At 43.7% G+C, this 15,582-nt stretch overlaps 1 protein-coding gene across 1 annotated transcript in view; it reads right to left on the bottom strand.

The window, feature by feature from the left end:
• Positions 1-1,359: 1,359 nt before the first annotated feature.
• Positions 1,360-15,582, bottom strand: part of LOC120028937 (large neutral amino acids transporter small subunit 4-like) — a 28,824-nt gene continuing 14,601 nt past the window's right edge. The window contains exons 6-14 of the mRNA XM_038974209.1: positions 13,567-13,659; positions 13,222-13,355; positions 9,977-10,179; positions 7,131-7,274; positions 6,914-7,040; positions 6,584-6,716; positions 6,103-6,176; positions 5,881-6,004; positions 1,360-5,606 (exon numbers count right to left, since the gene is read on the bottom strand). Coding sequence (XP_038830137.1) covers positions 5,445-5,606; positions 5,881-6,004; positions 6,103-6,176; positions 6,584-6,716; positions 6,914-7,040; positions 7,131-7,274; positions 9,977-10,179; positions 13,222-13,355; positions 13,567-13,659 — 1,194 coding nt within the window. The 3' untranslated portion in view covers positions 1,360-5,444. The remainder of the gene's footprint in view (positions 5,607-5,880; positions 6,005-6,102; positions 6,177-6,583; positions 6,717-6,913; positions 7,041-7,130; positions 7,275-9,976; positions 10,180-13,221; positions 13,356-13,566; positions 13,660-15,582) is intronic.

Below are 15,582 nucleotides of genomic sequence, written 5' to 3'. Positions count from 1 at the left end.
ATCCTTATTTGAAGCAAAACATACAGACCTGAAACAAACACACTACACCATTGTTTGCCCTGATCACACATGAAAACCAGTAAGTTATTTAACCACATGCAAATTCTTATTTTACTGGTGAGGTTCTTTTTTTCTTATGCCTGGCCTGGACCACATGCACAGAGTCATGTACATAGTTTACTTACTTAACTGTAAGCTCTTCAATTGAAGTCTACCTAGGTCAAATGTTGTGGGGTTTTTAAGTGAAGTGCATTGGTTTGTAAGTTGTTTCACCTGTCACATTGGTTCAGTTTCACTGAGCCTAAATGTTATTCCAGTCCTCCCAGTTTCACTCCTCATTCAGACTTCTTGGCTGTGACAGTTGGTGGAGGGTGAACTCAGTAACACCCGGTGTTTTCTTGTGTTGGTCTTTTGGAACAGGTTAGTAGCAAGTCAAACCAGTGGTTTAGCCTTCAATAAGCTTGAGCAAGACTAGAACAACACAAATAATAATTGTAATGGCTGGAATGGAATTAATGGAACGGTATCAAACACATCAAACATATTGAAACCATGTTTGAATCCATTCCATGAATTCCATAACAGCCATTACAATGAGCCTGTCCTCCTATAGGTCCTCCCACCAGCCTCCACTGCTGTACATGTGTGAAACACTCCTAGTACCATTAGGATTTTAGGTGAGAGTTGAAAACATGCATTGTTACTGTATTGTGCTTTTGACTTGAACGTTAATGTTTACTTTAATTACCCCACAGCAATTAATCCCCAGTGATCAAGCAATCATCTAAAATACCTACATGTTTTTTGTCATCATGTTGTTCTTTTTTTAAGTATCACTTCACTCCAACTCTCTTAATTGGTGTGTTAACGACACCCAAGAAAAATAGTTTGAATTGGGCAGCTGAGTTGTGGTGTAGTAGTAAACTGTAATAGCCTGTTCTCTGGTGGAGACTCTTAAAACAGCATGACTTTATAATGAAACACCTCCTTTATCAGTAAAGGCCCTTTTTCTTTTTGGAAAGTTGCCAGCCATTACAGTCATGATTAATGTCACTCCTCCTGACTGCAAAAAATGTGGCTAATATGAAACCTACAATAGCCTAACCCTGAGAAATGGAATTTCCCCCTAGGGTGGTTGGATTTAGGAATGACTGCAGTTGCGAGGTGGCATTGGCAGGCTTCCTCCACTTAAAGCAGGCCATCCATACTTTCTTCTGTCCATTACATTCCATACAGCTGTAACATGGGATATGTCATGTTCTTTAACACATCTTGCATTAAGAGTGATTGAAAATCCACCACACTTTGAGGAAACGTGCAAAAACGTCAAACAAGGTCAAATAATTACAAACGGACACTTTATTTTACAAATTAATCTGTTTATGTTTTTCATATATAGATTTTTTTCTCATTTAGACAACGACTCAAAATGTCAATAACAATGGCTATAATGTGATATAAGACAAAAACTTGAGATCCAATATACAGTATATAGACATGAAATATTGAAACAAACACCAAAAAGGAGAATGTAAAAAAATAAGGTACAAGTCAGGGAAAAGCATTGGTGTTTCAGCTGAAGTTCCCGCTCAATGTCTAAAAGTGACACACAAACCATTAAAACACTCTATCCAAAAAAACACTGCTTGTTTTTCATCATCAGAGAATAGCCAGTCAATCAATCACACTTTACATCCCAGGGAAGGGGATAGTAGTAAAAGTATGTCAGATCTAGAAAAGAACTACGGTGATGGCATTTTGAGTAGAATGACAGTTTAAGGTATGGCAGTGTAAAAAGTGCTGATTCTCCCATACTGAGGGAATGAAAATCATCCCAGTCCCACATTCATTGTGCTGGAGTACAGTATAGCATCATTATCAGAATCCACCTGCAATCTCTAGTCACATGTTCAAGCCACGAGAACCAGTCTATAAGGCTATACATGCTTTTTCTCTTTTCGCAAAATAAATTCATGTAAACGACAAGTAGAGTGATGTTCAAAGTGAGGATGTCTAGACCTGTTTCTCTATCAGAGTGTGTGTGTGTGTGTGTGTGTGTGTGTGTGTGTAGATCCTTGAAATCGAGAAATCCAAAGAGACAGGCCTAAACAGCAGTCAGTAGCAAGGAGCCATTCTATATTGAGGGACAGGGACCTACTGGACGGTGCACACAAGAGGAGAGACTAAGACCACCCGCGGTAAGTAACAAAAATAACAGTTTCTTGCAGTTCCGATGTCATTACTCTATGAATAAAAAATACTACTGGGAATACATTCTATGCTAACATGCAGAACCAGCAAGAGGTGCACTGTCTATGTTATATTTCAATGCAGGCCATTCAGTAAAATAGCATTGAGATCCTGATACGAGGACTAAGGTGCATATGTGCCATTCAGTTGTCACTTATTTCATTCTCGAAGCTTTTGGGGATTCTAGCATTGTCTCTCAGTTCCATCGCCAGTATGTGAAGGATCTCTTGGGTGGGTGGTTGTGTTTGGGTGAGACTGCAGTGGAGAAACAGGTCTGTCAGTGCAACAGTTCAGGATAGTGGTTTGGACATGGATGGATCAATGTGACGGGTCATGATGAGAGAGGGCGGGGCACCAACTTGCCGTATCCGCGTCTCAAATCATCTGCACATAGAGAGGCAATCTGCTAGTTACATAGTCTTTGGAAGTGCTTCTGTGAGTGACTGAGGAAAAGCAGGTGTCCCGTCCAGTCTAAATACTGCATCTGCGGACGTAGAGCTACATCAATCAAGTTCTCACACTCTCTCTCTCCGGTGTCTGTTACCTGCAACAGATCATTCAAGAACATAACGTCCTATCATGACCTGCCTGCCCGCCCACCTGGGTCCCACGATCACAACATTCACAACAGCTGCAAGAGTGTGGATTTAGAATCAGATATCATATTCAAGCATCTCTCCGTCTCCCTTTTTGATTTGAAAAGTGAATCAAAGTTCAAGTTGGAATTCGATAATTCAAGTAATTTGTCGCTACAAAGTGAGGCTTTGTAAGTGAGACCATTGATAGATGCAGGAACTAGATGGTCACTACCTGACCAGTACATCAAGAAAAATATGAGTCCATGTTCCTGTCATTGAGAAGCACCTTTGTAATAAACATTACATTATATCAATCCACATTCTTGCACTGTGTGTGTGTATGTGTGTGTGCTTGGACAACAGTGTTTGTTCACAGAGTTATGTGTTGCCGGGAAGAGTAGAGAATTGCTCAGCAACTCACATAAGTACGTATTGCTACAGCGAATCAGAATTGAAATTCATCCATGTAATTCAGGTACTGTAGAACCGTGGCAGGTATAGGCCCATAGCAACCACAGTTCACCTTAAGCCACACATCTCCTATCTATCTTAAACCATTTCTCGTAAAACCATTTGTACTAAATCACATTTGTCTTGAAACAGAACAAAAGCTTGAACAGTATGTCAGTATCATATTGCAGGTAAAATGCAGTTGGTAAAACGTATTACTTTTTAAAAACCAGATCTCCTGACAAAAACAAAATCTGGTCATCACAAATAAAAAGAAAACACACCAAGTCAATAAGAAATTATTTTTGCACGACAAAACGGACTGCCAAGACAAGACCAGTCAGTGGTCCTGTCAGTGTATCCAGTGAGAGTGATATAGGACCATGCATTGGTGCTTGATAACATAGCCTACACTCTTAGGAAAAAAAACGTGTTATCTAGAACCTAAAACAGTTATTCGGATGTCCAAAAGGGTTCTACCTGGAACCAAAAACGGTTCTCTTATGGGGACAGCCGAAGAACCCTTTAGGAACCCTTTTTTTCTACAGCTGTGCTGTACCTTATGTTGTTGTGGCACATTATTACCGGTAAGAGGCTTGTTTCAACCTATGCCATGCTTTGTTTGAAGCACAGCCACATAGTATTTACTAGAAGTAAAACGCTGGCCTGCACACTGGAAACCCATTGGCCTAATCACTTACTCTCAGCTCAAATTGACTCAAAGCAAAGCTATTGCCTCAGGCACCTAGAGTGCTGAGTGTTACAAAAAACATGCCTTTGCTTTCTAGTCTCCTAGAGCTGTTTGAAACAGTCTTAAAACGACAGCTCCAAACACTCCACGCCTCTGTTATCTTCAACAAAAAAACTAAAAGACCGAGTCACAAGGTTTGTTCTTTGAGACACTGGAAGGAACACTCGCTAGATGAGAAGGTTACATCGACTAGCTTCTAAAGGTTGCATGAGGTTCCATTCTTACCAATTCATTTACAATGACTATCCCCAACATTACAGAACGTTATGGGAACGTTACAAAACCAAATGGGAACGTTATGGCAGGATGAACTCTTAGCACCATTTGGAGTACTGGAACTTCTATACAACCTGTTTCACTTCTACCTCCAGTCCAAACTACTTGTGACAACAGAGAAGCATTGACATGTAACAACCACAGAGAAAAATACAGACCTATCGCCAATAAACGTTTCGATAACGTTTCAACAACGTCCTAATCATTAAACCAGTTCTCAGGGTGTGAAGTAGAAGACCCCCAGTGCAGTACGAGACGGTGTGAGACTAACTTGGATCAGAATTAGAAAGTGAGGCGATACTCGTCGTCGTTACTGGCATCATTGAAAACACATGTAAAAACACTGGTGGTGGGGTATTATAATTGTGAGGAGGAGGACGTCATCTGGTTCAAGTCACCACATCCAGCACTGGAGGTCTTTGACATGGCGTTGAACGCTTGCTTCCTCTCTAGTTCTTTTCGCAGGGTGACCGGAGAATCAGTGTCCTCTTTTTGCACTGACAGGCAGGAGTGAGCATGGCATCATTGACAAAAAAATGAAATAAAAAAAATGATAGAGCACTGAAACAAAGAGGAGACTGGAAGGGAGGAGAAAGTCGTGGAGATCCTCCAGCCTCTTCTTCTCTCCTTTCTCCTCAGTTCACAGACCCGCGGTTGTCCTTTCTCATTTCAGTGGTGAGAAGATGAACAATGTCCATTTGGTGGTGTGTCCCTGGAAAAGGAACCGTGTATGTGTGTGTTGAAGAGGTTTCCCAACGTGTGTGTTGAAGAGGTTTCACAACGTGTGTGTTGTTGCGTGTCTTTCACAGTGTATGTAGTCAATGATGTTCTGGGGAGTGTAAAAGTGTGTGTGTTTATCATAGTAGTTCTCTGAGATTTGTGAACATATACTGTAGGTTTGGCAGTGTTTGGCAGTGGGCGTGGTGTGTGTGTGTGTGTGTGAGAGAGCGAGAGAGAGAGAGAGAGAGAGAGAGAGAGAGTGTGAGAGAGTATCGTCTGAGTGCAAGTGCAGACGGTTAGAGGGACCGGAGTTAGTGGGTGAGGTTGCGATTCGTCACACCTGTGACCTCTCCCCTCCTCACACTCTCCGTTCCTCCTTCTCGTTGTTGAAACAAATCCCCGTCCGTCAGTCTGTCTCTCTAGACGAAGGCCTCGGGCTTGCTGCCGTTGTTGATCTGGACGTAGATCTTGGGGTCCTCCTCGCGCTCCTGCTTCTGGCGTCGGAGCTGGCGGCTGTAGCAGAGCAGGTAGAGAGGCAGGCAGAAGCCCAGCACCGTCAGCCCCAGCAGGCCCACGTTGATCTGCGCACAACCACACACAGGAAGTGACATCATCAGTGATAAGAATGGAGGGAACGACTGTGTTGTTTTCACATCAGGACAGCAGTGTGTGCTATGACATGTACTCTGGGAAGATTGCTTTAGAACAAGGTGGCTGCTACACATCAGTCGTATACAGTAGCCTTTGCAGCATTATGCTCATAGCACATTAGTATACTTGGGTCTTCAGCATTGGTGAGTAATAGGTATGCTGTAGTTTGGCTCTGGAAAGGGTGAAAGGTCGTTGCTCTCTTACCCATAGGGGGTCTCCCTTCAGGGGGCCCATCATGGCCATGAAGAGGGGCTGCTGCAGCAGGGCAAACAGGGCGCTGATGAGGGACTGCATGCCTGTCAGACTGCCAAACTGAGACGACGGGTACCTAAGGAGGACAACCAGCGTGAGGTGCTTGTGTGGAAGGGACTGGGCACGCATACACACACACACACACACACACACACACACTCCTGAGACACTTACACAGCAGCATAGAGCCCTCCAACCGCAGAGTGGATGAATCCTCTCACAATGGTGTGCAGAATAAACGATAGAATCTGAAGGCAGAGAAGAGAAATAGTTCAACATGATGTGTTCTAGAATCTACAGACCCAGGGCATGCATGGTGCCCTGTCCCTCCATCCTAAAATGGAGTCCATGTTTAATAAATAATGGCTTGACAGAGATGTTCCCAGAACTGGGTTGGAAATAACTTGCATAACTTGTAATGACACTTCTGTCCACCAGGGGACACTGTTGCATTGAACAATGGATCAGCTGCAATAACATGTGAGTCACTCTCCCTCTTTCTTTCTCTGCACCAAGATCTCTCCCTTTGGCTCTAGGAGGGCTTTACAAAACACTGGGAAAACACGCAGTGAAATGTGTGCTTCTCCACAGCTCCGAGAGGAAAGAGAGCGAGATGGAGGAGAGCTGGAGGAGAGGAAACAGAGGGATGACTTACCTGGAGAGGGAGGCTGGGGACGAGGCAGGTGACCCCGAAGCTCATCAGTAACAGGTTGGTGAAGATGAAGGCCCGTGTGGCGTTGGTGATTTTCTGGATCTGTCTGTCACGACGCTTGGGCTGGGTAAGATCTCTATCAGAGGGGACATCACATGTTACACACATAATCCCTGGTTATACAGATAACATAGTAGTGTCTTGTGGATGCTAGGGGAGTATCTGGGAGGCAGGGGATTGCTCTGTTGGAGTGTGTGTGTGTGTGTGTGTGTGCCTGCGCATGTGTGAGTGTGTGCGTGCGAGCTCGGGTGCGTTCGTGCGTGTGAAACTCACCTTTTGCCCGGCTTCGCGTTCTCATCCTCGCACTCTTTGAGTTTCCAGTCCATGATGTACCCGATCACTGGAGCGGTCATCAGACACAGCAGCTGCAGCACTCCGAAAATGGAGGTGTACACACTCACTGTGAACGGCAGGAGAGACAGAGACATGTTATTGCCGCCAAAGATTACACTCACACATCTTCAAGAGTCACGCACGCACGCACACAGACCTGTGCTCAAGTCTCTGTCGGACAGCGACTCGAGGATGTTGTTCATGGCTCCCATGTAGAAGATAAGTCTCAGCTGGGTGACACACATGGTGATCAGGCTGAGCATGAAGATAGGACTCAGGACACTCTTCATGAAGGACTGGGCTGTGGACACACAGAAGGAGAGACAGATCAACGTCTACAACAGCAGAACACAGTACCTTAACATTTACTCCAGTAAAACGGAAGATTAAACAGTGATGCTGCGTTCAATCTCAGAATGCAGAATAACTTGATTTATTATTGGATGAGGATACACAGGATGATATACTTTTTTTATCAGATTGGAGTGAGGTTTTTCCTGTGTGTACTGTACAGGATATGCCTTCTTTCATTTCCTCCACATGCCGTGATGGAAAACTACCAGGGCATAGCTTCTTGGAGATAGGGAGATACATGGAGATAGGGAAACAGGGAAGCTCGGTAACATGATGGCAAGATAACATGTGGGGGCCCATGCTGTAAGCAAGGGGCCTGGGGCCATGGTCCGTTAATCATCTACTGATCTCAAAGCTGTAAAAGCTGCGGCAGGGCAGTGGAAAAGTTTTAATGGTCACGCCACAGATGTGTCCAGCGTTTATTACCCAGTGCTGCAGGTATCTCTCCAATGCTCTGGAGACTGGACCACAGTTGACATGCTGGCTGGACAAGGGGCTTACAGGCTGGTACATTACATTAGAGCAAGTGGTTCTAACAGTCTGTCTCAGTCTATAACACTGGGTCTCCCCTGTGTCCTGGACCCATAATATGAGTTAGAATATTATTCACAAAGCGTCTCAGAGTAGGATCTGGGATCAGTTTTGTCTTTCAGATCACCATGAATTAAAGGGGGGATCTGATCCTAGATCAGCACTCCTACCTTGGGTTTGCATTCTTGACTGGCACACTATGCGACCACACTTGTAAGGACACACCGTGATCATTTTCAAAATACCTAGCCTACACTGGCAACAGTCGCCATGACCAGTGTTTACTTAAATACAAAACAGTCCCATAATGAGTTGGCTGATATAAGAACCGTGTGGTGGAATTTTTGTAATCAAAAAGAGAGACTTTTAGATTTCTTCCAAACAATCAAACTGTATTATTTAATTAGTGCAGTACGGGAGCTGGTCGGTAATCACCCCTGGAGGTGATCACTGAGAACTCAACCAGCTGGTCGGTAATCACCCCTGGAGGTGATCACTGAGAACTCAACCAGCTGGTTTGAGCCACAGCATTTTATAGCAAAGTCCATCCTCCTTGAGTCTACATGGCACACAACAGATGTATGGAATGGGTCACAAGGTTAAGATTTTGTATGAAAGATACTTAGAATTCACAGCAGACAGTATCTGCTGTAAAAACTGTCCTCGTTGTGTAGAGTATCTTTGAGTGAGTCTTATTTGAAAGGAAAAAAACTCCTAACAACCAAATAAATCCCCACCATCACATGCATCAGAATGATGAGTGGGCAAACACAGATAATATATATATATATATATGAGAGAGAGAGACAGAAAGACAGAGAAACAGAGAGACAGAAAGAGACAAAAGAGAAAGAGAGAGGCATGGGGAGTTAGCCCTTAGCAAGGGCCCCTTGAAAACCTCCTGACACGTGGAACTTGTCCAGCAGGGTTACAGAACCGCAGGCATCCATCCTGTGTGTATAATGACCCCCCTCGGACCTTACTGACTGCTATCTGCCCTCTGGCCCGGCCCCACCACCGCCACCCGAGCAGCACTTCTTGGAATGCGGTCCGAATCGATTGCACGGTCCGTTCGGTACCAAAGAGAGCCTGCAGAGAACCACAGGGCGCTCCGCTGAGAGTTTGTGACCCTCAGGCCGAGCCCGAGGGAGAGAGGGGGTGCGGAGGGAGCACAGCGGAGGTGAGGAGGGGTCACGTGGCTGATTTGAGGGTGTTTTGGAGGTTTGTGGCTAATTGCAGTGTACAGATCTGGGTTAGTGAAGGCAAAGTGCATAGCCAGTTGTGTGTTTGCAGGATTTAATTTGGGAGAGAGAGGATGGCCTTGATGACCTCAGCGCCAATGACAGCGCTCCCTCAGACAAGCTGGCGGCTGGGACCAAAACACTGGCTGGTGGGCGAGCCCACTCTGAAACATCAACATTGCACCGATGAAGTCAGAGCCCTTCTTTACAAAGAGTTATAGAGTATGGAATAGCAATCCGCTTCATGGAATAGCAATACATCATAGAGGAACAGTCGACCATAGGCTAGATCTAGGCCTGTATCTAGGATCAGTTTAGCCATTTATATCATTAAAAATATGATTATATGAAAAAGGGGGGACCTTATCCTAGATCAGTACAAGATACAGGCCCAGATCTTGCATATGGTCGATTGTTTACCTCTGTTTACCCACAAAGCAGGGCTACAATGATCCATTGTATTGTTGTGTTGGATCTATTTTCCTCTGTCAGTCTGCTCCTATCTAAATTCTACACCATGGCTGGAGCAGGATATTGTGTTGGTGAAGTGGTTGGAAAGCTTAACATCAGACAGGTCTCAGGCAGACATGTCCTTTGTTGTGTCCAAATTATACAAAATGGTGTAACAAGGAAACTGGCTTTTGGCCTCATGAAGTATGGATTTGTGGAGGTTCAGAGCTTGAAACCCATTATGGCAATTTAGACATTGAACCCCATCACACTCAGTGTGCACAGAAAATGCATTATTTATTTTCCTACTCTCGATCTCAAAGACATCAAAAGCAGAGAGCTGAGTCATGTTCTATGGTCTGTGATGAACAGCTGAGTCATGTTCTACGGTCTGGGATGAACAGATGTGGCCTGGCCAGACACTTACATTCCTCCTGGGACTTGCACTGGACCTCCAGGTCAACGGTGGAGAGACACAGCTTGTTGCCCTCCTGTTGGGACAGCTCCTTGGGGTTTTGCTTCATGCTGTTCCCCACGCTGAGTCGTCTCCCCACCGTGGTCACCTGGCGGTAGAACTGCTTTCCAGTGATCTTATGGTCAAAGCCCAGCCAGCTGAACTTGATCTTCACACTGAGGGAGATAGATAGAGAGAGAGAGAGAGAGAGAGCGAGAAAGGGAGCGGGGGAGGAGAAAAAAACAGAGCAAAGAATGAGACTAAATCCAGGTGAATGAGAGCAAAGCCAGCTGAGCTCCTCATCTCATTAGATGTACTTTTTTACAGGGCCTCAAGCCTTCGCCATGCTGCAGAGGAAGGTGTGCTGGGGGATGTAGTGTACTGAGCTCCAAGGAGAATGGAGACTATAGAAGGCCTTAATATTCCTACTCCAGCTTAAGTAGATGAACCTCAAGTCCTAGTATTATCCCCTAAACCTGTTATTGTTGGCTAATATTAGGAACTGTCTGTCTATTAGGTTACAACTAAGGATATAACTAATGATATAAGGAACAAATACCAGTAATACTAAACTAATATTAGGTTAAGGGGATGTCTGCGATATTTAGGTTACCAGGAATGGAAATATGCTGTAAAACAAAAAACAAATAGAAAAGCTAACTCATTTTATGTTAAGGAGTGTGATGTTTAGAAGTGTGATGTTTAGAAGTGTGATGTTAAGGAGTGTGATGTTAAGGAGTGTGATGTTTAGGAGCGTGATGTTTAGGAGGGTGATGTTATGGAGTGTGATGTTATGGAGTGTGATGTTATGGAGTGTGATGTTATGGAGTGTGATGTTTAGAAGTGTGATGTTAACCTCTTGACGCTAGGGGTCAGATTCTTTTATATTTTTTAATAACGTTCCCAAGGTAAACAGACTATTTCTCAGGTCCAGATCGTAGAATATGCATATAATTTACAGATTAGGATAGAAAACACTCCAAAGTTTCCATAACTGTCAAAATATTGTCTGTGAGTATAACAAAACTGATTCTGCAGGCGAAAACCTGAGAAAATCTAACCCGGAAGTGATTTTTTACATTTTAAATCTGTGTTTCCTGGCCCGTCTTTCTTCCATTTAAAGGGGTATCAACCAGATTCCTTTTCCAATGGCTTCCTCAGGCTGTGACCAGGCTTTAGACATAGTTTCAGGCTTTTATTTTGAAAAATGAGCAAGATTTTTCAAAACTAGTCAGGTGTCCTCTGATTAGTTCCTGCACGCGAGAGGGGTAGCTCTCCATTTTCTTTCTCTCTTTTATTGAATAGGTTACGGTCCGGTTGAAATATTATCGATTATGTTTGTTAAAAACAACCTGAGGATTGATTATAAGAAACATTTGACATGTTTCTACGAACATTACGGATACTTTTTGGAATTTCCGTCGAACGGAACGAGGCTTTGGTTTTCTGAACATAACGTGCAACCCAAATGGCGTTTTTTTGTTATAAAACTAATATTTATCGAACAAAAAGAACATTTGTTGTGTAACTGGGAGTCTCGTGAGTGCAAACATCCGAAGATTATCAAAGGTAAGAGATTAATTTGATTGCTTTTCTGACTTTCGTGACCATGCTAATTTGGGGCTAACTGTTGTAGCATTGATTGATACACTCACAAAAGCTTGGATTGCTTTCACTGCAAAGCATATTTTCAAAATCTGACACGATAGGTGGATTAACAACAAACTAAGCTGTGTTTTGGTATATTTCACTTGTGATTGCATCATTATAAATATTTTTAGTAATATTTTTGAATCTGATACGTTTGGGAATTTTCTTCTGCCTTTCAGGACCGGAACGAGGCTGTAGTTTTCTGAACATAACGCGCAACCCAAATGGCGTTTTTTTGTTATAAAAGTAATATTTATCGAACAAAAAGAACATTTATTGTGTAACTGTGTCACGATCGTCTTCGGGTGAAAGAGAGGACCAAGGGGCAGCGTGATAACAGTACATCTTCTTTATTTACCGAAGACGAACACGAAACGAACACTGACAAACTATACAAAAACAACAAACGACCGTGAAGCTATAAAACGAAAGTGCAGACACAAGCAACTAACGTAAAGACATAGACAATCACCCACAACCTACCTAATGACTATGGCTGCCTAAATATGGCTCCCAATCAGAGACAACGATAGACAGCTGTCTCTAATTGAGAACCAATCTAGGCAACCATAGACTTACATAAACACCTACAATGAACACAACCCCATGAACTCTACAAAAAAACCCTAGACAATACAAACACCCTAGACGAGACAAAAACACACAAACATCCCCCATGTCACACCCTGACCTAACTAAAATAATAAAAAAAAACAAAGATAACTAAGGCCAGGGCGTGACAAACTGGGAGTCTCGTGAGTGCAAACATCCGAAGATTATCAAAGGTAAGCGATTAATTTTATTGCTTTTCTGACTTTCGTGACCATGGTAATTTGGGGCTAGCTGTTGTAGCATTGATTGATACACTCACAAAAGCTTGGATTGCTTTCGCTGCAAAGCATTTTTTCAAATTCTGACACGATAGGTGGATTAACAACAAGCTAAGCTGTGTTTTGGTATATTTCACTTGTGATTGCATTTTTACAAATATTGTTAGTAATATTTTGCGCCCTGCAATTCAGCGGTTGTTTAGGAAAATGATCCCGCTAAAGGGATCCGTAGCGCAGAGAAGTTAAGGAGTGTGATGTTAAGGAGTGTGATGTTAGGGAGTGTGATGTTAGGGAGTGTGATGTTAGGGAGTGTGATGTTTAGGAGTGTGATGTTTAGGAGTGTGATGTTAAGGAGTGTGATGTTAAGGAGTGTGGTGTTTAGGAGGGTGATGTTAGGGAGTGTGATGTTAGGGAGTGTGATGTTAAGGAGTGTGATGTTTAGGAGGGTGATGTTTAGGAGGGTGATGTTTAGGAGGGTGATGTTAAGGAGTGTGATGTTAGGGAGTGTGATGTTAGGGAGTGTGATGTTAGGGAGTGTGATGTTAGGGAGTGTGATGTTAGGGAGTGTGATGTTAGGGAGCGTGATGTTAGGGAGCGTGATGTTTAGGAGCGTGATGTTTAGGAGTGTGATGTTTAGGAGTGTGATGTTAGGGAGTGTGATGTTAGGGAGTGTGATGTTAGGGAGTGTGATGTTAGGGAGTGTGATGTTATGGAGTGTGATGTTTAGGAGTGTCTTACGTGTAGTCCATATCCTCAGGTCCAGGGAAGGGCTCCAGGGGCCAGTTGAAGAAGCAGTTGATGAAGACGAGGCCAGCGCAGGCAGCCCACACCAGCAGGATGGTGATGAAGGTGGCTCCTAGGTCATAGATCACCTGATGAGAGAGGAAGCAGGGACCAACAACCACAACATTAGCCTCTATGTCTGACCTTCACATTGGCATGTGGGAATAGGAAAGTAGAGTCAAATTGGTAGCCCTGATAGTAGAAAGCATAGTTAGCCTTGATAGCTAACCTCCATAAGGGTGTGCATGGTATGCATGCATGTGTAGACTAGCTAAGTAGATGTGCGTGTGTGCAAGCTACCTTGATCCCAGGGAAGGTGACAGCAGAGGATGCATACGATCCAATCATGAGAGCGATGAAGGTGGAACGAAGATCACCAAACATATTGGGCAGCTGAGGAGAAAAACACAAGAAAGCGACAGGATATATGATTAGGCCACGCTTAAATCAGATCAATGCATTCACTTGTGTAAAAACACATGCATAGCCATAGAGACACACACGCGTTAAAACAAAAACACTTTTTCCAAAAATGTAAGGCATGACATCACATTAGGAAATCCTGAATATGTTTTTTGGAGGTTGTTGACATGGAATGAGTAATGTGGGCGGAGTCTTGGTGATGCTTCCCCCACACTATTTATGGCAGTGAGAGAAAGTCCAGAGCAGCTTGCATATTTAGCCCTCTACTTGAGGTTAGAGCACAGGTTGTTCCCAACTCAACTCCTAACTGTAAACAACTGTCCTTGAGCAGAGAAGGAGGGAGAGAGGGGGGAAGGGAAGGAGAGAGACAGAGGAAGAAACAATTAAAAAGGGGAGAGCAACATCTGTCTGGCAGACTAGGCAGCCCTCCATATCTCTATGACAGAGTCGGGGAAGGGAAATGGAGGGAGAACAACAACAAAAAACGCCACTGACAGAAACACACCAAAAATGTACTGACTGAGCCATTCACCAGCACAACAACTCCTGAACATAACTGTTTCATGGCACATCCGTCCATCCACCCTCACCACAGGTTCCCTGCTTGTTAGAGCCGCGGAGGAAATCTCTCACCCCGTGCCGTGGCCTCCCCAGACGTCATTACCCTCGACCACTAATTGGAGCAAAGGTTAACGGCAGAATCAAAACATCTACACTAACAATCACATTCCAGTCCTCCTGGGGAAGTGAAATGAGCTGGAAACATCTCTATTGTGACACTTACAGTAGGAGTGAGTAAAGCTCTACTGCAACTCAGCACTGGTGCCTAGTTAGCAGGATAAGAAGAGGTGTGTGTGTGTGTTCATGTGTGTTTGTGTTTGGTTTTACTAACCTTGTGAGGACCAGAAGTGGGGAGATTTCGCCAGTCCCCACAAGGAAAAAGGTTATTTTAGGCTTAGGGGTTATGGTTACAATTAGGATTAGGTTTAGGGGTTTTATGGTTAGGTTAAGGGTTAGGAAAAATAGGATTTTGAATGGGAATCAATTGTTTGGTCCCCACAAGGATAGTAAAACAAACATGTGTGTGTGTGCCTATATTATCAGGCTGGCAGACAGAGGAGAACAACACTGGTCTTATGCAAGGCTACCCCTCCACCATCTCTCCTAGCACCCTACCTACCTCCGCTTAGCACAGCTTCAATCAGCAGTGTTGGCTGTGGAATTGCACTGGACTAAACTCATACGGAATATGCTGAATAATGTGCTCGAGTGTCGCCAGGGATTTCAAATCAAATCCAATTTTATTTGTCACAAGACCTTACCGTGAAATGCCCTTAACCAACAAAGCAGTTCAAGAAATAGAGTTAAGAAAATATTGACTAAATAAACTAAAGGAAAAAAATCGAATCAAACAAAAAAGTAACAAGAAAATGACATAACAATAACGAGGCTATATGATGTGCTTTCCATTGCTCTGCTCTCCTCAGTTCACCTATTTATCTGTCACCACCATACTGTCAGTGTGTCACCTGACTATAACATGACCACAATGACCTCACTGGGTCAGTCACAGACAGACAGACAGACAGACAAGCAGACAGACAAGATCAGCCCCAAAAAGATACTAACCTATATCCCAGTCACCCTTTGTCTGTCTGTTCTGCTAATATTTTTGTTTACCAGGTTTGGATGTAATGGAACGAGTTCACCTGCCTTTGATCAAATTAAGGACATGGGGGGGGGGGGGGGGGGGGGGGTAATGAATTGTCAACAGAAGGTAGTGCCTAAAACATCAACAGCATCTGAAGGTCCAAACCAGCTCCCAGCTTAAATGCTGCAATTACTGTAGGTGCCTCATTAGTTTTAGTGGTCTGAAGTCAGTTTGACTGAGAG

The sequence above is a fragment of the Salvelinus namaycush genome, chromosome 34 (genome assembly GCF_016432855.1).
Source record: "Salvelinus namaycush isolate Seneca chromosome 34, SaNama_1.0, whole genome shotgun sequence".
Lineage (NCBI taxonomy): Eukaryota > Metazoa > Chordata > Actinopteri > Salmoniformes > Salmonidae > Salvelinus > Salvelinus namaycush.
The sequence above is the reverse complement of the archived record's forward strand: the minus strand, read 5'-3'. Positions and strand labels throughout refer to the sequence as shown.